A 24,079-nucleotide genomic window follows, 5' to 3' on the forward strand; every position below is an offset into this window, starting at 1 on the left:
AAGTAGGTGCCAGAGCCCGCGGTCCTGTCGCTCAGGGTCACGCCGCCGCTGTCCCGCTGACTTCTCCGCCAGGGGCAGGGCGGGCCCTGCGCGCGCTCGGCCCACCTGTGAGCATGGCCCACGTGTGAGCATCGCCCACCTGGTCCTCCGGCCGCTGCAGGGCGCCGGGCGGGCAGGGGCCGGAGCACCGGCTGGAGGAGGGTCGGCAGACAGGCGGGGTGTGGTGGGGGGAGCGCGGGGGTGGAGGGGGAGCGCGGGGCGGGCTGGGCAGAGGGGCGTCCGCGGGGCAGAGAGAAGCGGGGCGGGGCGGGGGGGGGCGCGGGTCCGCGAGGAGGAGGGGCCGCGGGGCGGGGCAGCGGGCGTCGCGTGGACAGACCCGCGGGCGGGGACCCCGCGCGCTGCGCTCGGCCCGGGAGCCTGGCGTGCGGTTCCGGGAGCCGCGAGCTGCGCGCCCCATGTCGGTGCCGCGGAGCCGGGATGAGGGCGCCCGCGCTGCTGCCGCCCGCACTGCTGACCTGCTGCGGTTGGCTGCTCGGCCCGGTGAGTGCGCCCCGCGCCCCAACGCCACCAGGAACTGAGCTCCGCTCGGGCTGGGGAGATGCGTTTGCCCCCCACCCCCACTCACCCCAACTTGCTGGAAACGGGATCCACTGTCTCCCCGACGCTCTTCCCCAGGCGCGTGGCCGGCGAGACCCTTCTCGGGGGGATAGGGCTGCCGCCACCTGCGCGGGCGCCCATTTCAGGGGGAATTGGAGTCGGCTGTGTCTTTACTTCTCTCTCCACCTCCTGGTACCTACTGTGGGTTTTGTTTTCGTGTCAGAGGGAGACGCGATGTGGCCAAAGAAAGTTTCCTGTTGGAAATACTCTGCTTTGATTTTTTTAAATCAGTGTTTAAGAGCACCGGAGGAAATGGTACACTGAGCAGAAGTCTGTTAATTAGCAGATCACTTCTCCAGAAACCGCCCTTTTGTTTGCAGACCTCTTTTGAAGGTTTGTGAGCCGTCTTCTTGCATCCTCTGCCCCTTGGAGGTGGTGTGGGGGCCTGTGGCAGCCAGGGAGCTCTGCTCCTCATTCCCGTCCCTTCCTAAGGTTGTTGTGAAGGTGGGATGGAGCTATTTAGGGAAAGTTGTAATTGCTGAGAACTCTGCCTTTTAGGAGGGCCGAACCTAGCAAATCCCTACCAAACAACAAGCCTTGGGTCTTTTTAAAAATGAGAGTAAATGTGGCAAAAGTATCCAGCGTTAAGCTTCTCTTCTTAATTCTCTAGGACATTTTATTCCTGGTTAGAATTATAACTGACCTATTTCTGTAGGATAATTAAACGTAGGTGGCCATACCATGCCCAATAGTATGGTTTTCTTTAGCAAAAGTAAAATTTGGATCGGACACAGGCGGGACTGCAGCTCCAGCCTACAGTGTGGGTACTTGTGTGTGGGGGGAGCGGGGGCAAAAAAAGAGAAAACATTGGACCTTAGTAAAAACAGAGGTCAGAATCTTATTGTTTAAGATGGAAACATGTGGTTTGGTCTTCTGCACACAGTAATAGACAACACTAATCACGCTCTGTGTCACATCTTCAGCTCCCATGACAGATCTGCGTTAGTGGAAGACAGAGTGATGTGACTCTCCCACTCTTCTTCCTACTTGCCCCTCTAATCTTTTTGACAAGTTCCTGCACTCCAAATTCCAAAGCTGTTTCCAATGTGACCTGCAGCCTCTGACGATAAAGTTGTCCTATTGGGGCTCTTTCCCGGGAATGCAGAGGCCACGCTTAAGTGAAGCACACTGGGGTCTGCATGTAGTGAGTGAGGGTCATCACGGACGGTCTGAGGACAGTCTTATGAGTAAACGTGTATTTACATTAATTCCATCGAGGGCTGTGGAGCACAGGGCTCCGGTGCGGAAAGATGATTCGGTGACCGTGTTCTGCAGCCGCCAAAATTAGTGTACTAATAACGTTCCGTGCACTGTGCTTGTGAGCTTGTTTTCCTGCGTAGAAGAAAATATTCTGTTAGATTTCAAATTTGTTTTATAATTCCTTTGCAAAATAAACAGTGAAGCTTTTTGTAAATAACCGTGCCAGAAATAGGACTTTGATTGCTTTTGAATGAGTGTCAGTTTGCAAGCAGTTTAAAACTGCGTTTCTTTTTGTAGAACTCTTGCTTGACTTTCATCTTATAATGGAATTTTTAGTTAGTTCTATTTTTTTTAAACCTTGACCAGGTGAGCAGCATTCACCCAGAATGTCGATTCCATCTGGAAATACAAGAGGAGGAAACAAAGTGTGCAGAGCTTCTGAGTGCTCAGGAAGAAGCTCACAAAGGTAAGGTGAGGGCTTGGGGAGTAAAACTGCCCCGAGATGGAGAACCTGACAAACAAACAGTGCACACCTCACGCTGTAATTTGTGTTTTAAGGTCACCTGCATCTTCCAAAAAAAATTTTATGTCCACTGTTTTTTGATTAAACTTGTGCTAAAACTCCTATGGAGGGGAAGGTCCTTCCCATAAACGTTTTAAAAGAAATCTTAATCCCTAACAATATCAAGTTTCCATGGTTGAGACAATAGCAACAGTTGCTAAAATAATTTCATGGGCGTTGTTATGCTTTGCGAAAGCAACTCCATTTTCTAGAGTATTTATCTGATTTCTTGCATTTTAAATCCTTAATTACATCACAGATACTTTTGGTCCAGTTGAGAACAGTGCACTTAGAAATGAAATAGGAAAATGAGAGTTTTGTTCTCCTGAAGACATACCTCTTGTGAAAATAGTGAACTTGCAGATTTTATTTTCTTCAGGCCAAAGAAGAAATTCTGGGACAATATGCCCTCAACCTAGGCACATTCACATGTTATCTACTCAGAAGATTCTGGGCTAACGCCCAGATTATAAACAGTAGCAAAAACCTGTCCTTCAGCTTTCCTTTTCTCTGTTCTGTGTCTTGATTTTATCCTTGTCAAGAAATAAATTAAAATCAAAGTAAGACTATGTGTTCAAACAGCCTGGTGCCGTGTGGAGGACCTCCCACCAGAGCCCAGCACTGCCCAGTAGAAACTGAATGAGAGCCACACAGGTCATTTTGAATTTTCTAGGAGCCACATTGAAATAAGTACAGAGAAATGTGAGATTAGTTTTAACAATATATTTTCTTTATCCAAATGTATCTGAACCATTATCGTTTCTACCTGTAATGAATATACAGTACTGATGAAAAATTTTAGATTTTCCTTTATATACTAAGTCTCAGAAAGCGAGCACATCACCATTTGGACCACACAGGCTTCGGGTTCTCCCAGGGGGCCAGTGCTGCTCTGAACTGGAACCAAAAAGGCATCCTGTGGCCTTCCTGTCCACTTCCTCCCCTGACGATGAGGCCTCTGGCTCCAGAGTCCCTTCCAGCCTTAACGACTGTGATTCTGTCCTGATGGCCATGTCTTCCAAATGGTCTGCTTGAACTGTGTCCAGAGAAAAGCAAGTAAAGTGGCCCAGTCCCACAGCAGACAGGGACCGAGTGTCTGTCCTGTGCAAAGGCGAGTGCCACAGGGAGAGATGAGGCGTGGGTCCTGCCAACCAGGGCCTCAGGACAAAACAATTCTCATGGCCACGGGGGTCCGTTCCCTTCAGTGAAAATTGAGAGATTTAGGAAAAGTAAACACTGAGAGGAGACAGACATCTAGCTGGTGGCCACTGAGCCCAGGTCCTGTCAGCACGTGCCAGCAGCTCCATCCTTGTGGCCTCTGGCATGTAGCGGGGTGGGCTGCATCCTCCGGTGACCTTCGACCCTGTCTGGGGCCGGGATATCCACCCTCATCCCATTGTTGGACAATTGAGGTGCTGATGGGTTCTGAGGCTGCCCACAAATGGCGCCCCTCGCGGGCACTCATCGTCCCAGGGCAGCACTGAACAGACCCCGACGTGAGTGCATCTTCACACTCAAAGACCCCTTGGAGGCTCTGCTGTCACCTCCCCAGCTAAACACTTCAGGACACGTGCCCCAGGCCCTCGGCGAGGCTCTGGACACACACACAGCCCCAACAAAGGGAGGGAGGAGAATCTTTCCGCTCACACTGTGGGTGCTCAGCAGTGGAAACAGTGGGATGTGCCCATGAGTTACCCTCAGATGAAACCTCCTCGCAGCTGTCAGGGGCTGACAGGGCTCCAGGTACAGGGAAGGGCCACCGGGAAGTTGTGTCGGCGACGCTGCTGTGTGAGGAGACACAGGACTGCTTTAGGGCCGTTAGTTGTCTGCCATTAGGAAATGGGATGTTTTGACCCACAGTCAGGTTTTTTGTGTAAAAGATTCTTTGTTTCTGGTTGGTTTGTGTAGGTGGAATGTGGCATTAAAGAACTCAAAACAATGTTCTTTTAGCTTCACTCTGTCCAGAGGCACAGGTTTGAGTCCTGGTCCCTGGCCAGCCATTCAGGAGTGTGACTTGTTGGTCACAGTGGGAGTTGAGGGCAGAATGCCAGCAGTGGGGATTGGCGGGGGTGGCCAGCTGTGGGGGTGGCAGCTGTGGGGGTGGCTGGTAGTGGGGATGGAGGGAGGATGGCCAGCGGTGGAGATGGAGGGAAGATGGTTGGCAGTAGGGACTTGGACACTAGTAGAGGCAGCTGCCCCTTACAACCTTTGCTTGTTACTGTGAGGAAATGCAGGCGCCAAATTGCCCAGCTTTCTATTTTCAGAGGATATCAGAAATGCAAACTTTACATAAAGTATGCCAGTTTCTTCAAAGTTTGCAACTGGTACTTAAAGTGAAAAGCTGTGTGGGACTCAGCAAATCTGGCGTGGTGCGCTCCGCCGGCCCCGCTATTGGTGGACACCTGAGGCTCACGGGCAGTCAGCACGTCCTCAGCACTCCGAGGGTTCTGTGGCAGGCCGCTTCTATCTCGGTTGTACCTCAGAGGTGAGCTGTGTGTGACCCACAGCAGACGAGCCCAAGGGCAGTGAGTGAGGACAGAGCCACATGCTGGTCACCACGTTCATCCGCTTGAGCAGAAGGAACATGAGGGGCCCAGAGAAAGGTCCTAGGACACCGGCCCTGTCCAGAGGGCTGGGGAAGGTGTCACTGCATTTCCTGCCAGTGGCAGGACCAGTCCTCGCACGTGTTCTTACAGCGAAGGCTCTCGTCATGTAAGTTGCTCTCGCCCCGCAGCAAACACACTGGCAGCTGACTCCCCCTTTTGCAGGAGGAGCGAGCTGACAGGCCAGCTGCCCTCAGGGAACAGCGGCCATGTAGCAGGGGCTTCGGCAACTTGTGCTCTGAACCCCTGTTTCCTTTTTACTCTTTGCAATGTGTGTGGCTCAGATGCCAGGGGTAGAAATAGCACCGAGTTTCCAGAATGAAGACACTACACGCCATCAGGCCATCTCTGCGAGCTGCGTGCAGCACCCTCACGGGACAGGACGAGTGAATCCATATGTCACGTTTTCACTCGCTTCATGATATTAGAAGTGAGGGTCTGTTGTAGCTACTTTTAAATTGTGTAGGATTAGGAAATTGGTGTAAGAGCACCAGATGCAAGAAAAGACTAGTTTTCAATTCTCGTAAGGTAGTTTGTACGTCTGACAAGGAACTCTTTTAATTACATGTTGAATCTAAAACAAACAAACAAACAAAACACTAACTTAAATCCAGGCCAAAAAAACCCCAAACTATTTCAATTCTAAATCCTTCAAAGGATTCACTTTGTGAGAAAGAAAAGCGCAGGAGGCATTAGGAGCTTTGTGATCTGCTATTGATCGTTGCTGAGACTGACTGACTCCTGCCAGTATGTGTGTGAGGCCTCTGAGGCCACAGCCGCAGTGCAGCGCTGTCCCCAGAGTGGCCCTGACAGTCACCTCAGCAGGCGGGTGGGGCCACACTGCAGGGAGGTGACGACAGAGCAGCCCCCGCAGGACAGTGGACAGGACGGGGCACTGCTCTTCCAAATAGAGAAAGAAGGTGGGAACCCTCTTTCTCCCAAAGGCGCCTGAGGTGGGGACAGCTGTGCTTGTACAGGCGGCAGGAAAGGGCTGTCACAGAGCCTGCAGGGGCTGGGAGCATTTGGGGCAGGTGGTCCTGGAGGCAGGAGGAGGAGGGACCAAGGGCAAACCTGCAGCTTTGACGCTGGAGGGGAGAGGAGGGACACGTGAGAGGCAGGGTGAGGGTAGGGCACTGCCTGGGGTGTGGGTATAGGCTCCCAGGGAGGGGCTGGGGCTGCAGAGGACACTGGAGCTGTGACCCAGGACACGGACGTGCAGGGCACTGGTCACAGCTCCCCCTCGTCCTGCAGAGGGTGGCTGCTCTGGGCTCTCAAACAGGGTCACAGGCCACTGTGCTGTGTGAGAGGATCTGTCACTCCCATCATAACACTGGTAGACGGATGCCCTGGGACAATCTGGGAAGCCCCCCAAGTCCTGACCATAAATCTATGGAAGATTATCCTGGAAAAACATGGCAGGACTCCGTGCTGAGGCCCAGCCTGTCAGCCTCCCAGTCCGGCCTCCTGCAATGTGGTGCTCAGCTCTGCCCTCCTGGGGTTCCTGTGGCACCAACAGTGTCCCGACTGGTCACAGACATGGGAGGGAAGGTTTTGAGAATTTTTAAAGGATTATTAGGAAACAGAGGCTGTTTATAAAAGGCAAGGACAGCAACCATCTTGGTGGGAGAAAGGCATAAGCATTCTGCATACTTATGAACACACTCCCGAACTGAGACGCACTTGGGTCCCGGGGGCGTCTGTTGGGTCCCGGGGGCACCTGTCCTGCAGCTGTGGGAGGCGGACGGGCACGAAAACGCTGCTTCTACTTCTGCTGTGTCTGCATCAGTCCCGGGCAGCAGTGCCAGCTGGAAGCCCATGGGCACTGGGTTCATCCAGCTCAGTTTGGGGGATGTTTTGATGTTCGGGGTTCACTCAGCATATTTTTCAAATACAGAGGTTCAAACTGGACCTCTGTGTTTCTTTGAAAAATGCTTTTGTTTGGTTAACAGCTTTGGCTGGTTCCGAGCTTTGAGTCTGTTTAATGTTAGTTCAAGTCCCAGAATATGTTCCCCACTCATGGAATCTGCCTGGACCTTCACCCACACAATAAAAACTTGCTACCTCAGGATTCAAAATCCTGAAATGACCCAATTTCAAAGCGCCATCCAGTGGCAACATTGCAGCAAATGGTACCTTGGCTGCAGCTTGTTCCTCTCTCCAGCAGAGTGAGGCTGGCAGAGACCCTGATTAGACAAGAGTATTGGGGTGTCCTAGACTTGTCTGAAACACCAGCTCTGCTGTGGGGCCCGGCATCGTCCTGTGTGAGATGCCGGTGCCACATGTCCCGGTGTCCTGGGCCCAGCCCAGGCCTGTGCAGCTTGTTGGGTGAGCCGTCTGCACACAGTCCCCAGGCTATGCCTTTGTGGCTGCAGGTAGCCTGCTGTGCTTGCTGGAGGAAGGGTGTCAGCCAAGGCCCTCTGCCCCGCCCCCTGAGCCATGGCGCCCCAGCCACAGTGAGCACTTGCTGCTGGAAAATGAACCGGGCTCCACATGAAATCCTGAAGAGAGTGCAGCTTCCTGGACGGACCACGTGTTGTCTCCTTCCTGTCCCCAGGGCTGAGCCTGTCCTGTTACCCATCCCCGCCGTCCCGTCAGCCCACGGCAGGCCGGGCTGTCTCAGGCAGCGCAGCCCCAGCAGAGCTCTCCTGTAGTTATAGACAGGTTGTCGGTCCTGGTCTTTCCCCTTATGGGCTCCACTCCACCCTGCGTCTGCCGGGAGCCACTGTCGTCCCCAGTCCTGACGGCGGTCCAGCTAAAAATGCATCTGGCAGTGCCGGATGGAGCGAATGCACGCATGTTGCTTTCCTTGTCTCACTGGCAAATGTTTTAAGGACAAAAGATGAAATTGCATCCTTAGAACAACAGAAAGAAGGAACCCATCGTTTACTGAAATTTGATCATCACTGCCAGTGTCAGAGTGACTGGGGCCCCACGGGACTTGGAGTGGCCCTTACAGTAAAACTATCCAGAGAGGAAACGCCCCCAAGGACGCGCAGGGGCGGGGGGTGCAGGGTTGGCAGTGATGGTGTCTGCCCTGCGTGGGACTGCTCTCGTCACCTCAGCTCCTGGGAGGTTTCGTCACTTGACTGTGAAGCCTGTTTACCATCTGGGCCAACACAGAGAATCCTGGCACACAGCTCCTGGAACAGGGGGCTCTCGCTCTCTGTGGATGCCACCCTCTTGGCAGCCGCTCAAGTGACTTCACGTGTCACACCTGTGCACCCTGAGCTCAGGAAACAGACCCTGGGGTGCTTCCTGTGCTGTGTGGTCAGCTCTGGCTGCTGGGAAACGATGGCCCAAGTGTCCAGCGACCGCAGTACTTTGAGGGGTGGTCTCTGAGCAGGAAGTCAAAGCAAGGCACTGAGGGGAACGTGCCACCAGGCATAAGTGCAGCTGCTCTCTGAGGGCTCCCCAGGGCAGAGATCACGAGCAGCCCGACTTTGGCCGTAGGACGTAGGACAAATTTTACAGGGTCCCGCAGTGGGATGGCTGCTCAGGACATGCTGACCTCCTGGACACCAGGTGCTCAGAGGCTGGGGGCTGCCTTGGACCAGGTCTGCAGCCTTTGGAAGCCTGGGTGCCACCAGCCTGGGACATCTAACGTGAGGGAAGCCCAGTGGTCACGGTCACAGATGCTTCCTGGCCGGGGCCCTGGAAGACAGGCTTGTGTGTGGCAAAGACGGAACCCTCCTCAATAATTCGGCCCGAAGCATGTCCCCCAGACTGGCTCTGAGGCCGGTGGCCAGGGATCGGCTTGGCTGGGATTCAGATTTCAACAAATGGCCAGGTTCACAGAGAAGGAGAAAGCAATTTTAAAAAAGGACTTCCCAACTCAGTTGGTGAGTCATCCCACTGGGGTCTTAGCCCTTTAAGTTGATAATAGGCAAGAAGTAGACGGGAGCAGGAAACCGGCTGACGGCTTTGCTGGCCTACATGAAGAGAATTCATTTTTTTAAAGACTGTTAAATGAGAATTTTCGAGCTCCAAGGACTGGTACAAATCTTGCTCAGCACAGCCCCCTGACGGCCGCACAGCCAGGCCTGTGCCCGGGGCTCCTCCGGTTCCTTGTAGCAGGAGAGGCTCAGAATACACTGAACCGTGCAGGCCTGTGCTGGCAGGAAGTGTGCCGAGAACGTCCCCTTTGCTTTGCTGCCGTGTCAGTTTTTATCTGGTCTCTTTTCTACGAGAATGCAGAGGGAAAAGCAGAGGCCTTGTCCTCAAGGAATAAACCTGAGTGACAGAGTTACCACTTGGGAGGTGTTTCCAGGGCCTCTGAGGTGCCACCAGCCTGACTCTGTTTTCTGTGTCCTCTGCGTGGGACCTCAGTGGCCAGCTCACCAGGCCTGGGCCAGGCAGGTGTCCCTGCTGGGGGACCCTGGGGCCACCTCTCCTGCTCAGGGTGTAGGCTTCCTTCCACAGCACTCTGCTCTCCTGGGGCCACGTGTGGTGCTTCAGTCAAGGATTGTGGCTTCCCGTTACCATCTTCGTGAGCCGTTTTCCAGCAGAAAAGACGCTTTCTTTCGGTGTGCTTGAACATTTATATAATCAAAATGTTGGAAGGGAGGTGTGACGTGCCTGCGTTTACAGCATGTACAGGATGCGTTCCGTGGACCATTCCAGCAGCCGCACACGTCATGACCCTGCGTAGAATCAGGACGCTTTCAGCAGGCAGGTGGCCGCGTGACCCGCCCTAGAAATGGGTCTGCTTCCCTTCTGGGCCGCGTGCCCCCTTCCCCCTGGATGTCACCCCTTGGGAAGGATCCGTGCTATCGCACCCACCCCACGCAGTGCTGCTGGCCCCTTGTGGCCCTTACTGTTCCATTGTGCTTCTGCTCACTGGGTTAAAAAGTGGCCTGCAGCCTCTGGAGGGTGAAGTCTCCCTTCTCTCCAGTCATCAGGGAGCCTGCGGGCTGGTGGCACCCATGGGCCCCGCCCCTTGCTGGGGTGTCTGCGATGACCCGGCCTGACCTTGATTCTTCCCTCATCGTCTGCACAAAAACTACGGTTCCTTGCGAAAGGACAGGAAAAAAGTCCCGCCACTTAGGGGGCACGGTTAGATACTTAATCACTAGATTTCCAGTCAAACAATGATTTCATCACTGTTCGTTTGTGTCACAGATACACTGGAGGCTGGGGGTTTACAAGTAGGGGATTTAAAGGTGTTATATCCACACTGTGGGATGTTAGGTAGCCACTAAAAGTGATGGCGTGCTGCATGAAAAAGCATGGGTGACGTTGCTAAGTGGGAAGGCAAGGGAGACGTCAAGACAAACAACTTCCTGGTTTTGTATAGAGAAGTCGTGGAGGGGCAGCCGGTTAGCCCAGTTGGTTAGCGCGCGGTGCTCTTAACACTTGAGTTGTCTGTTCCATCCCCACATGGGCCACTGTGAGCTGCGCCCTCCACAACTAGACTGAAACACCTACTTGACTTGGAGCTGATCAGTCCTGGAAAAACAAAAATAAATAAAAGTTTATAAAAGAGAAATCACGGGACTTCTGTGTATGTAGCACGTAAGCTTGTGCATAGGATGCCATGGAGGCCCAAAAGGCAGGTCCCCAGCCCCAGGCTGGGCCTGGCGGTGTGATTGTCCCTCCAACAGCCTCTGCACAGGAAGGTTGTTTGGTGAGATTCCTTGCAATGTTGCGTGTTTTTATAACAGCCAAGCAATGGAAGTCCTCTTGTGGGGACGTTCCTCCTGGCTGTCTTCAGGATTCTGGCCTTGGTCAGCTGGGCAGAGGTGAAACACCAGTCATCAGGTGCAGTTCAGAGGCAGGGCCCTGTCGGCCCTGCAGTTTGCATGCTGGGGACTCGGTGATGGCCGCGGTGGCCACAGAGCTCACGAGCGCAGCTGCCTGCCCGGGAAGAAGCGTTCCTGCTTGTGGCTTTAAAGTGAAGCTTCTGGGTGGAGGAAGGTAGGGTGATATTTGCTCTGAAAGTGGAGGGAGGGACACTGCCAGCTGTTACCTGGCCGGACGCCTTCATGCCAGAAAGGTTCGTGCAAGGGACCCTGAGCCCCAAAATGTAGACAGATACCCAAAGGGGCCCCTTCTGTCACGTCAGCAGGACAAAGGTGGCAACTCGATTACAGGACATGTTGCATTACTCAAATACCTTCTGCCACGGATCTGGTTATTTCTCAAAGCTGGTTAAATGGACACATAGCTAAGTGTATTCCCAACTATTGTTGGAGCAAGTTTATGAACAGAAAAATAATCTGTGAGATAATTATTTACGGAATGGGCTTTCTATGTGCAAAGCTCGTAGACAGATCCGATCCTGCCAGCTGGGGAGCCCCAGTGGTGACACCGCTGTCCTTGCCGTGGACTGGCCGTCCTTCCCGCCTTCGTTCTGTCTCCCTTCCAGCCTGCAGGGGTGTCTGGGACAACATCACGTGCTGGCGTCCCGCAGACGTGGGGGAGACCGTCACTGTGCCCTGCCCAGCGGTGTTCGGCAACCTTCACAGCAAACCAGGTACTATCCTCCGTGGGTTCGCACATGGAGGGCTCGGCTGCCGTGGGGCCTCCTGGGCTGAGTGGGTTTAGAGAGCAGGAGGACGAGGAGAGAAGGCACAGCTGGGCACCTGGATGGCATTACTCTGCCACAGAGAGTTCATTTTGTCTTGGGCAGGTGTTACAGGGTAATGACGTGAGACCAGAAATGCTGAAGTGCTTTGAGTGGAGTGTCATGGCACAGTCTGGGGCTCCCCACCAACCACAGAGAGGGGGCAGGCAGTGACCTAACATCCGATCTTTACCTTCCAGGAAACATAAGCAAAAACTGTACAAGTGATGGGTGGTCGGAGATGTTTCCAGATTTCATAGACGCATGCGGCTACGATGACCCTGAGGATGAGGGCAAGGTGAGGGCTGGCGGGGGCAGGCGGGGGCTGGCGGGGGCAGGCGCTCCTGGTCCATTTTCCGGTCGCCCACACGGCCCCACAGGGATTACACCTCTGGGTGGCCACGCTGCTTATTGGCCAAATCAAGCAAAGTCCCTGTGTCCCTCCTGCTGGTGGCATTTGGGATTGTCCGATGGTCTGTGATTTGGAAAGGCTGCTTCTCTCCACCTGCCGTCAGTAACAGGAAGGCTGTGCCTGCCTGAAATGAGTCTTTCTGAGCCCTTTCAGCCATGGGGGCTTCTCCCTCCTGTTTAACACATTGCTGCGATGTGGGCTTTCGAGAAGCTGCGCAGCTGTCGTCTTCGCCCTGAGCCAGCAGCAGCTGATTGAGCTGACACTAAAGCATCTTTGCAAACTTAGAGGATGAGCGTGTCCCACTGGTGGTGCGGGGTGCAGGCTGGCAGCTGGTGATTTGTCTCAGGCGGTGCTGGGGCTCCCCATGGCCGGCATCCCCTCAGGTGGTGCTCTGCACCCGGGCGTGTAAAGAGCCATGAGCTGTGAGCTCAGTGAGCCCCTCCGCCAGGAAGGTTAAAGTAACACGTCGGTTCAGCTCAGCGGCCTCTGCTAGGGCCTGTCTGCACACCTCCCCAGCCTCTGCACCGTCATACTTTGTGGCTCATTCTGCTTCATGAGCAGCAAACCTGATACCTGTCCTCCCGTTGGGCCCCGTTCATTTACCCCACAACCTGGTGTGGACGGTGAAGCCACCGCTCTGCTGCTATGTGACGTCACACCGTGACAATTGCTCCAGGCTAGACTTCTATGAAAGGGAGTTTCTTTCTGAGCCTTGGTGATGAAAGTGAGGGAACTCTGCTCTCCCTCTGGGGTCATGATTGCGAAAGACAGCTTTTCTGTGTCAAGGGTATCTCACATTCCCCTGTGTGTTCAGCCACTTGTTACAAGTGAAGACGTTGGTGGCGCCTGCATTCTCTTTGACCAGTGGAAGGGCCACTTTGGAGCCTATGTGGATTCGTGCTGCTGGACGCCACCCCGCTTGTCCCAAAGACACAGGGAGTGGCCACCACCTGGCCAGGCATAAGTACAAGAGGTACCCAACCCAGGACTTCACTACAGGACCCAATGCCCTGAAACGCCCGACCTCACCGCTGCCGGTCCTCCCTTCCAGGCCCCACGTCCTACTCTGTGGTCCTTCTGTCATCATAGCCTTTGATCCCACTCATTTTGGGGTACGATCCTCCGTGGTTTGTTCTGGGGTGCGAACCCCATGATTTGTTCTGTTGTGCGATCACACACATGGTTTGTTCTGGGGTGCGATCCCCTGTGGTTTGTTCTGGGGTGCGATCCCCCATGGTTCTGGGGTGCAATCCCCCATGGTTTATTCTGGGGTGTGATCCCCCGTGGTTTGTTCTGGGGTGCGATCCCCATGGTTTGTTCTGGGTGCTATCCCCTGTGGTTTGTTCTGGGGTGCGATCCCCCGTGGTTTGTTCTGGGCTGCAGTCCCCCATGGATTTGGGGTGCCATCCCCCATGGTTTGCGTCCGTTGTCACAGTGCCGCTGAGGCCTTGTAGGCACAGCTGACCCCACAGCACGATGTGAGTCCCATGTGAGTCTGCTGCAGGCAGGAAACATGACGGAGAGGGACCCTGTGGCTCTGGCAACCCATTCGCTTTCCTCAGCTCCCGTGGCCCCACCTGGAAAGTTGGGGACAAATGACAATGCTGCATGTGATGGCTGATGACCCAGTACAGATCCCAGTCTGTGGCCTATGGGCATCAAACCCAAACTGAGAACACATTTCATGGGGAGATATGAGCGATTCCAGATGAGGGCTCGTCCCAAACTGCTGTTTAGCTACTCGATATGTCCAAACCAGGAGACCGTCCTGTTGACTTTCTGAGAATAAGACTACAAATTATATAGAATGTAGCCCAGTTTCAGGACTATTTCTGTAGAAAGAAGAGTTCCCAGACCCTGCTCTAAGGACCCTGAATTCTGACTGGGGACGGGGACTGCCCCCTCCCACTGCCGACCCCTACGGTGACCAGGGCTCCAGCAGTGGCTGCGGCTGACCCTGTCATATCTCACCTGCCTGCAGGTGGCCTTGTGTGTGGGGTGGGGCTCTGTCCTATCCCCACCTCTCTGTTCTACTGTCTGGCACCTCTGAGGCTTCAGGACAGACGTGTGGGGTGTAAAGCAGTGTCCCAAGAGCTCACCACCAGCCTCTACTCAGAACCTGTTTCAGGGCCCTGGTCCTCATTCGTCCACTCCACGGAGTTCTGACTCTGTCCTTGGGGTACTAAGAACCCTTTGTGGCTGCACAGGATGTCTCACGTGGGGGCCATGGGCACCTTCAGAAGTGAGCCCACCACCCCGTCTCCTCGGTCTGCTGGGTCACAGTGTGGGAGGCTTGCCCAGGAAAGCTGCTGGGAAAACTTCTGGGTTCACTTGGTTTGTGGAAAGGCCTATAACTAAATCCTGTCTGTGTGAAACACAAAGTGTCTAAATTCTGATCCTTTTCCATCCAGTTCGAAGAGCTATTTTTTTTTCTTAATTAAACATTTCAGAGATTCTGCAGATTTCATGAAGGCATTGTCCCTGCTAACGGATTAGAAAGTCAAAATATTTTAATGTTTGAGAGCGAAGAGAATGATGGCATAAAACCAAGATGAATAATATTTCTTCCTGATTGCAGTTTCCGTGCTCGAATACTTTGAATATTTGGTTGTTTAAGGGATCGCTTTGAGGATGAAACCCACCAGGCCTGGCTGTGCCCGAGGACCAGGGTCTCCTGCAGCGGTGGCCGGGGGGCGGCAGCGATGTCCTGCGCCTCAGTGAGCTCACGCTTCTGATGTCCTCCTCGTCTCATCAGCTGCTCCTTTCTTCCCAGGTTCATGACTTTCATTGGATTTCTGCTCCCACACAGCCAGGTTCTGCCCTGGGTGCTGTGTGTGCAATCTTTGATTTCAAAATTAATTAAACTCAAGGAAAAACAAAATAGCTTCCACAAAAGCCACAGAGTTGCCTACACATGGTGAGGGCATCATAAGATAAAAAAGTCAGGAAGGGGCGTCTGCAGGGGAAGGGATTTGACGCCCCAGAGGACGAGGCAGGCATGGGTGCCCCTCGTTTGGGACGAGGGGTCCTGAGGCCCCGTCAGGTGGTCGGGCCTGTCTTCTGTGCACAGAAAGCCTAAGCCAGCACGTCCCCACCTTGTACATGTCACCACAGCCACCCCCCAGACATGTGCCTTGTGCAAGGAGCATTTTCATAGGTCTTCTATCTTGTAGCCATTGGAGAAAGGGTTTAATCCCAGTAAGAAGATTTAAGACCCACCCGCCCAGCTCCTGTCTCCTCTGTTCTACAGCCCAGCCTGCTGAATGCCACGGGGAAAAGCAGGTCACTTGCTGACCGCGAGACCCTCCCTTGTCATGGGAGTTGATGGCGTCCTGCACTGAGGAGGTTGTCCTGGCATTGTGCCCTCAGCCTGCGCCGGTACCAGTCCTTCCGCTGGTGTCGTCGTTGCCCCCAGCCTCTCCAACCCACCCTGCCCGAGACCGGGCAGCTCGGCCACAGGGTGTCAGTGGATCCCCATCAAAGGCCATCTTGAGGCTCCAGGTCGGCTGTGCCCTCAGGGCGAACTCCTTGCCTTGGTTCCCTGTCTGGTCTCCTGGGGATGCTGCGAGCTGGCAACATAGAAACCACTACACGTTCAGCAACCAGAATGAGTCTCTGTGGGCCCCAGGGTGTACCCCGTGCTGAGTGTCAGGAGCCTCCGGGTGAGTCTGCAGACCAGAGCTGCACCGGTGCCCGGGCTCAACCACAGCGAGTGCCCTCACAGTTGCCACCTGCCTCGCCGAAGACAGCAGCCCCAGCCACACGCGGGCACCTGTGCAGGGTGGACGGCGGGCAGTGTGCCGCGTTGCCTGGGTCGTGTGCGAGCTCACACAGTTCTCACATGCAGGACACTTCAGCTAAATTTAGCCCCGAGGGCTGTTTGGCATTCCAGACTTCCCATGCATCAAGTGGACACATTTCTTCCACATTATGCCATATTCCTAAAATACGCGTGCTCTCTCCTCTCAGCCTCAGACTACTGCGGTGACTCTTGCCCGCTGACCACTCATGTCACCCCCATTGTACCGCCCACGGTCCTCATGGTGCTTGTGTGTTGGGCACGCTCTGGCCTCTCCGGGTCCCCACAGGTCCAGTAGGGAGGGACACGCTGCTGCTGAGTTGGGTGGGGATGGCAGAGGGTGCCTCCTGGGAGCAGACGTGTGTGCCCAGCAGACACAGCAGGGCTGGGTACCCACCCCGTTCTGTCGTGGCTGCTGGTCTGACTCAGCTTCGGAGCAAGCTCCTTGGGCAGTGACGGGTGGCCAGAGGAAGCTCCTGTCATGGCTTCCAGGGCTGTAAGTGCTGTTCTCTAGGGTCATGGGACAATGAGGTGACACTGGGAGCAGGGACAGTGAGGCCTGCAGGGTAAGACTAGTGCAGTGACGGACGCAGCAGTGTCGGCTGGCCGTGTGACCAGAGCCCTGCACACCAGGATCAGAAGGTTCATCAGATCTTACCTGAAACTGTAACAAAGACACGCGGCACCTGCCCAGGAGAAGCCAGTGGCGGGAGGGGGGGTGGTTTAGAAAATTCCACCCAGGATGGCCGAGGCCCAGGCAGCTGCTCCCATGACAAAGGCACAAGAATTAGAGGTCAGCACGGTCAGGAAGAAGGGGCACAGGAGCACACATGTGGGTGACAGTGCCACTGGATGAAAGGAAATCCGAAGACAAACTCATCGAGGAAGGGACCTGGCATGCTCGGGAAGGAGGGAGGCCCAGGGCCTGCCAGGGTGACAGCAAGACCTGCATTTCCTGTGAGACACAGGCTGGGACAAGGCGTGCCTGTGGCTCTTCGGGCAGGACTCCGGGCTGCAGTTGGAGCCTCCAGGTGGGGACCGGGCTGCAGGCAGACCTGGACTCACAGGGAGAAGGGGGGCTGGGCTGTTAGGAATCCCTCAGCGGGCCTCAGCTGGGCACATCCGAGCATGTGGTCACCCTCGGGACACTGCTTGGAAAGCACTGCAGGCGGAAGCCTGCTCCATGCTGGCGTGGAGGTCAGCAGCAGCCCAAAGTGCAAAGCAGGGAGGGGATGGCCTCTTTCTGGGACCCCACGGCGCCCAGACACGACACTCTCCTCCTCAGGCAGGTGGGGCTACAGCCGACTGGCGTTTCTTTACAGGTGAGTATTGTCCGTATGTTATTTTCTAGGCTTTTGATAGGTTTCAGATACTTCATTTTCCAGCTGTTCAACCTGAACTTTTATCACAAGAGGAAACGATGCAAAGCCGCTGCTATTTATGAACCCTTAATCAGAGAAGAAAACAGAAAATGACACAAACCTAAAATTAGAGCTTCTGAGGACATTTTCAGAACCCTAAGGTGTTGTCTACCTTTTTCTTGACACACAGCCACAGAGCACTGCCATCCTGAAGCAGAAAAGCCTGGTGAACTTCCCACACACCTGACCTGTGCCACCTGGAGGGATATCACCTCCGGTGCCCGTTTGCCCTTCCTTTCCACTTTGGTCTCCCATAGCCCTGGCCATCTTCACTGGGCTGGGACCCAGTCACTTCCAGAGCTGATGGAAAGGAGGCGAGAACCACACTCATACATACACACACACATATACTCACTTACACACGCACACAGTCACACACACTCACACACACACACATTCACTGACATACATACACACGCTGACACATACACACATCTCTTGTTCGGGAACACTGTTTTCCAGTACAAAACGTCCTTTCGTCCTAATTGGAATCTGCTCGTTCCTGTTGGCTGCGTGTCCTCAGGGAAGAACAGAGGGGTTGGGTCCAGCCGGGTTGCTCAGCCTCTCTGCCCAAGTGTGTGCTTTTTTTCTCTCTTCTGCTGCATTTTTCTCTCTTTCTCTGGTGTGAGTCAGGGCATTTTCAGATTCCTGGAGTGATCAGAACTCTTGTATTTCCTTGAGATTTAAAATATCCATGTTGGCTGAGCATTTTCATGTTGAAAGAAGCGTTGGAAGCATGGCAGGTGCTGCTCCAGGGTCCCAGGCCCTGTTGGACAAGGGCTCAACTCAGCCACTGGTCTGGGTTAGGAATCCCCTCGACCTGAGTGTGTGCGTGTGCACATCCTGCCACGTGGCTTTGGGACCCCGACTCCAGCTCTCCTGGAATGCGGCCCAGCACGTCCTCCTTCCTTTGCTGTCTGGAAGGGTAGCAGGTCACATCTCTCCAGGGGAGACTTGCTTTACGGACACCATCCAAAGTCATTCACAATGAACTGTAAGGAAAAGGCTGGGTGTTTAAAGAGGAGAGTAATTTTTTGGTTCAGGATGGAGGTGGAACTCTGAAACGATGCTGCCTCATGTTTTCTAGGCCATCAGCAGCCAGGAGCCCTTTGTGAAGGGAACAGTGGCGTCCTTGGATCTGGGACCTGTCCCTTTGTCTCATGCTGGCTCACAGATGTGTTTTCCTTTCTTTGTAGATCATGTTTTATATTCTGGTAAAGGCTGTTTACACCCTGGGCTACAGTGTCTCGCTGATCTCCCTTACAACAGGAAGCGTCATTCTTTGCCTCTTCAGGTAAGCAGCAGAAATGAGCAATTCTGCAAGAATACAAGATGGGGAAATTACCGACTTAGCCGCCTAATCCATCAGAGGTGGAGAGGAGACTACTACCTGAGTTCTCTCTGAGTGCTAAGCAAACCCAGCTCCCTGGGAGATGCCAGTGTGAAATGGAATGCCAACACTTACGTTTTTATTTAAATACTCTGCATTCCTTGTAAAAGAGGTAATGCTGGTCTTGGATGAAAATTCAGTTCGACTATTATTTACTAAATACAGACATTATGCAAATGCTTTGAACATACAGAAGCAACAGCACTGCCTTTGAAAAGCACCCACATGTGGGCCACACCGGCTGTCACAGAGACATTGAAATGTGTTCAAGATACGGACAGACGCAGGAGTCCGCCTGCCTTGGTTCAGTCCTGGGTCCGTCTCTTAGTGGCTGTTTGACCTTGCACAAATTACTCAACCTCTCTGTGCATCTGTAAAGTGTGGATGCTAGTGGAATCCACACGGCATGTGGCAAGCACTCTAACTTTTGTCTGTTTCTCCCCCTGGAAGTGAGGGTAGGGTCCCACCCCCACCTGAATGTTAGCAGCTCCCTTTTGTAACTAATAACATACATTGTAGCAACTTCCTTTGATAACTAATGACATACATTGTAGCAACTCCCTTGGGTAACTAATGAAATACATTGTAGCAGCTGGTTGGTCAGGGTCCAGAGGATAGAGATTTTGGTCCCAGAACAGATGCTTCTGTCTGGGAAAAGCTAGTAGGCATACCTAGGATTAAATCCATGTCTTAAGCATCATTAGTGCTAAATAAAATGGATGATATTTGGCTTATTTTAACAGGGTTTTGATCACCATGTGTCTTATTTCTCTTTGCTAAAATATAGTTCAAATATTGACTAATACTAAGATAGAATCAGTGGCATAACAAATAGATTCTTTAGAACCTTACAAGTAACTCATTAGGAGAGCAATACTGGAAAGTAAAATAAATGAATAAATGGAGAAAAGAGCTGAGAAATCCAGCAAATGTAATTAAACTACACTTTTCATTTTTCAGGCATCACACCTATATCAGGTGGCTGGTTATTCTCAGAGAGAATAAGTCAGTATCGTTATCCCAGAACCCTACTTAGAAAAATGTGGGGAACATCTATTATTCTCTAGTTCTTTAAAAAAAAAAAACCCTGGTACAATATTAATATCTGTTGTACTATCTTCTATATTTTACTGTACATCTTTAAATCTTTAAGTTGTTAAAGATAAAAAAGGAAAAATTTGGGGAGGTGAGTGGGCACAGGGTAACAAGCTAGAACATTTTCAGCTTATTTTTAAAGAGCTGAACTACCCATATTGTTGACATCAGCAGTTTCCCTCAGGTTCCCACTGAGCCAGCCCGAGAGCATGTGGGAATTGTCAAAAACACAAATGCGATCCTTTAAGATCCCACAGATGCGTGGGTTTAGGAGCAGTAAGCGAGTCCTCTATACGTGACCATCATCATGCTGGTCCTGCCTGTAATGCTGCCATCTTGGGCCACTCACATGACATCCCCTCCACTCCCCCACCTGTCCCATGTGTTCAGGTAGCTCAACAGCTGTGAGTGTGCATGAATTCTAAAGTGTGTTAATTATAAAAGTGACAAGCACCATTGTCCTGGTAAATATACCCAGGAAAGGAATTCTTTGCAGTCGTGAAACATTTATTCTCCAGAAGCTAAGAGAGCATTGTCATTAAGTAACTGTGTCCTTATTCCGTACACAGTGAAAGCGAGTGATTTATCTGTTAGACCAAGTCGCGAAGTGTGCTGAGGGTGTGGGTAGCAAACACACGCCGGGTTTTGTGTGGGAGCCGCGGGCGGTCACCGTGACCACCATCCTTGAACACTCCGGTATCCAGGTACTGGACAGAGCCCGTCCGAGGGCCTCCGGCCCCGGGGGCAGCAGCCCAGATTGCCAACACAGGTGCTGCGACGCAGTTTATAGGAGCTTGTAATTTAGCCCCCACCACCCTGCCCCAAGGTTTTACCCGTTAGACAGGAGAGGTGCCCTTGTTCCTGGTGGCCAGTCTCAGGGCCTGCACTGCGTCCGTCTGCCTTGGGGAGTGGACGGGTTCTCCAAAGTCTGACCCAGCCTTTGTCCCAGCCACTACCGAGAGCAGGTTCCCATCTGGCTTCTCTGGAAGCCACACCTGCAGGGCACCCATCATCCATCAGTAGGTCCATACTTGGAGGTGACATTTTGGACAGCTTGCTTTCATCTGTGATGGCGAGAAACCCCAAACCCCATTCAGTGGGAAGACGCAGGTGAGAGAGCGGGAAGGGGCAGAGAGATGAGAAAAAAAGGAAGAAGGGTGACGAACCATTCAGCCTGGAACAGTAATAGATCCTTCCATTTCTTTAGGCTTCCTTAATTTCTTTCAGTGTTTCATGCTTTTTAAAGTAAAGTCTTGCACATCTTTTGATTGTCATCCCTAGGTATTTGTGCTGTTTTAGGTTTTGTTAAGTTCCATTTCTAACTATTTCCAGGAGGGAGTTGATTTCTGTATATTAGTCTGGCTTCAGCACCTTGCTAAATTCATTCAGGGATTCTGTAATTATTCTGTGAAGTCAGTGTTTGATGATCTTCCCTCCCTTCCCCCACACAGGAAGCTGCATTGCACCCGGAACTACATCCACCTGAACCTGTTCCTCTCCTTCATCCTGCGTGCCATCTCGGTGCTGGTCAAGGATGACGTCCTGTACTCCAGCTCGGGCACCCTGCACTGCCCGGACCAGCGGTCCTCCTGGGTAAGGCTGTCGCTGATGGTTTGTCACCAAGGGGAGGGTGGCCTCAGGAACTCCAGCCCCACCCTCTCCCTCGTCACCCCCCTGCCCCTCATCTCCAGCCCCACCCTCATGGGGATGAAGTCCCAGAGCCGCCCCTGCACAGGTCCTGCAGGTCCTGCTTGGACGAGGACGAGGGCTCAGGCCTGAGAAGTAGAGGGACCTGGCCCAGAGCCCGGGACTCAGAGCAGGCCAGGTCCAGGCTGGTAGCGGACAGGTGACACAGGCAGGTGGGCAGCAAGTCCCAGGCGCCACCAGGGCCAGGAGGTCACAGGCAGAGTGAGTACTGAGCCCAGCAGAGCCAGACACCATGCAGGCCCTGCGAGGACTGGTCAGTGCCAGGACAGTCCCTGCCAGGACTGACACAGGTGACATGTGCAGTGCTGCTACTTTGTCCCAGAATCTCACCGATTCTGAGCACCAAACGCCTCCATCTGTGGCTGAGGGGGACACCTGAGGCGGCCCCCAAAGAGGGGCAGGGTCCTCAGAAGGTGATGGGTCTGTTCCCTGTCAAGAGAAGGTTTCTGACCTGCAGCTACCTCTGGTCTGTGCGGAGCGGGGCCCCTGGTCTCAGCTCTCGAGTGACACAGGCCACCTGGGCAGTTTATTCTCACTGAGACCAGAACACATGGCACGTGAGGCCTCTGGGCTTTGCACCCCCTACCCCCAAAGCCTGAGTCCTTTAGCCTGGGGGTGGGCAGGATGGCCCTGGGCTCTGCAGCGAGGCACCCAGCCCAGGCCAAACCCGCCTGCCGCTGCTGCCCCAGGGGGAGAGGCTGGGCTGGAGGTGCTGGGCCATCGAGCTGCCGTCAGCCCCCAGCCCAGGTCAGAATGGCCACGTGTCAGGACAAAGGCAGGTGAATGGAGTGGAATGAGTGAGAGCTGCCAGCACACACAGACACATGCCCCCTTCAGGCTGTTTGCATTCACCCCTGGAAGGACCACTGGTTCGGAACCCCGTGTCAAGGGCAGAGCAGCTGTGGACACAGGACACACGTGAAGCCAACAGGTGGGCCCTGCCCTGGACGAGCACACCAAGATGCCCTCCTCTGTGCTGGTTTGTGAGGTTTTCATTTAACTCCTATGAAAACCATACTCTAGAGAAAATGAACAACCAGACGCCCAGGATGACAACCTGGGCGTTGGCTTCAGCAGAAGCCGCCAGGTGAACACGAGGTGCAGCCCCGGCCCCGCCGTGTGCTTCAGGCCAGGGGACAGGTCTGCTTGGGGACCTGCTGCTAAGGGCCCACTGGTCTGGGCCTGTCTCTACCCCGTGTCTGGGTGGCAGCAGATCCTGGAGGCCCTGCGTGGCCCACAGTCCCTTCCACCCTGAGGGACATGTTTGAAATCACCGTTAAAGATGATGCCATCAGCAGAGAGCTTGTTACTCACGAAACCTCTCATCCGCAGAGAGTGTGGATGGTGGATGAGCAAAGGGAAAGAAATGCAGGCGTGGCATTGTCAAGATTTTACCAAGAAAGTAGAATCATCTTGAACACACATTTCTGCATCTTTTATCCTAATTCAACAGGACACTGTGGGAACCCTCCAAACCCACTGGCGCAGTGGTCTACTATGTGGGTGTGACACGATTTCTTTAACCGTCCCAGCAGTAATGGGCACACTTAGACTGCATTCATTAGTCACTCATCTTCCTACTAACATTGGATTTATTTTTATTATAAAGATTAAGAACACATTTTTGTGGAAAACTTTGATCTGCAAAAGGATGAATTTGATTTGCAAAAGGGTGAATTTGATTTCCAAAGGGTGAATTTGGAGTGCAAAAAGGTGAATTTGATTTGCAAAAGGAGAATTTGGAGTACAAAACCTATTCCTTGGGGCTCCTGGTCCTTCTGACATAGCTCACGACTGTGTGTATTTCTGACTGGACCAGTGTTGCTTGGCTCCAACAGTCTGCAACAGTGGCCAGCTGTGCCCTCAGTGTGCCAGCTGGCTGTCCGTATTGCCTGGCAGCACCTACAGGGGCTCCACAGCTCTGCCTCCTGCACGCCCGACACGATTTCTGTGACTATTCCCGGGAGTGGTGACAAGTCACGGGTTCAGTGAAGTTTGGTTTACTGTTTTCATGGTTTGTTAATATGGCGTCTGTCCACGTACGATGGCCCTGGTCCTAATATTCAGTGGGTGTTGCTTGGCTATCTGTGCTGCCCCTGAGGATGACGGTGCCCTGTCCCCCTGCTTAGAGCAAGGTTGGGGCAGGGAGTGGGGGCGGGGCAGGTTCCAGGGGCCGCAGGTGGTCCAGTTAGCGCCCTGCAGGGCCAGCCAGCCTAAAATGGCTGTAGGCCCACCTGCCCCCATACGGATGTCCACACACGTACTGAAGCCTATCTGCGCGTCTGGGCATCCACCCGCTGTGTAAGTAAGGCCATCGTGTGTGTATTGGGGTGGGGAGGCTGCAAAGATACAGGGACAGAAATGAACGTCACTGTGGAGTTAGTGACTGAAAGCCTTGACTTGCTGTTTGTTCATGAACTTGAAATACCTGGTACGTTTAGTTACATGAAAGTCTGAGGGACTAAAGTATGTTTATTTTATATGCTACATGACCTTTTCCTGGTAGGAGCTCCTTCCCAACTCTGGAGGAGGTCATCTGTTTGCCAGTTTCTCTTGTTTTTCCCTTTTTCTTCATCTGCTGTTAAGAGAGGGTAGTGAGGAAGAGCAGACGGAAGGAGCAGGGACAGCCTGGTGGGTGAGGATGTGGCACAGTGGGTCCAGGTGCCCCGGA

At 53.4% G+C, this 24,079-nt stretch overlaps 1 protein-coding gene across 2 annotated transcripts in view; it reads left to right on the top strand.

Moving 5' to 3' along the window:
- Positions 1-373: 373 nt before the first annotated feature.
- The window catches only part of VIPR2 (vasoactive intestinal peptide receptor 2), a 29,491-nt gene continuing 5,785 nt past the window's right edge, over positions 374-24,079 (top strand). For both annotated transcript variants that reach the window (XM_033098596.1, XM_033098597.1), the window contains exons 1-6: positions 374-540; positions 2,224-2,323; positions 11,387-11,494; positions 11,785-11,882; positions 18,413-18,510; positions 21,153-21,294. In XM_033098596.1, the coding sequence (XP_032954487.1) occupies positions 478-540; positions 2,224-2,323; positions 11,387-11,494; positions 11,785-11,882; positions 18,413-18,510; positions 21,153-21,294 (609 nt within the window). In that variant the 5' untranslated portion in view covers positions 374-477. The remainder of the gene's footprint in view (positions 541-2,223; positions 2,324-11,386; positions 11,495-11,784; positions 11,883-18,412; positions 18,511-21,152; positions 21,295-24,079) is intronic.

Source organism: Rhinolophus ferrumequinum, chromosome 26, assembly GCF_004115265.2.
Source record: "Rhinolophus ferrumequinum isolate MPI-CBG mRhiFer1 chromosome 26, mRhiFer1_v1.p, whole genome shotgun sequence".
Lineage (NCBI taxonomy): Eukaryota > Metazoa > Chordata > Mammalia > Chiroptera > Rhinolophidae > Rhinolophus > Rhinolophus ferrumequinum.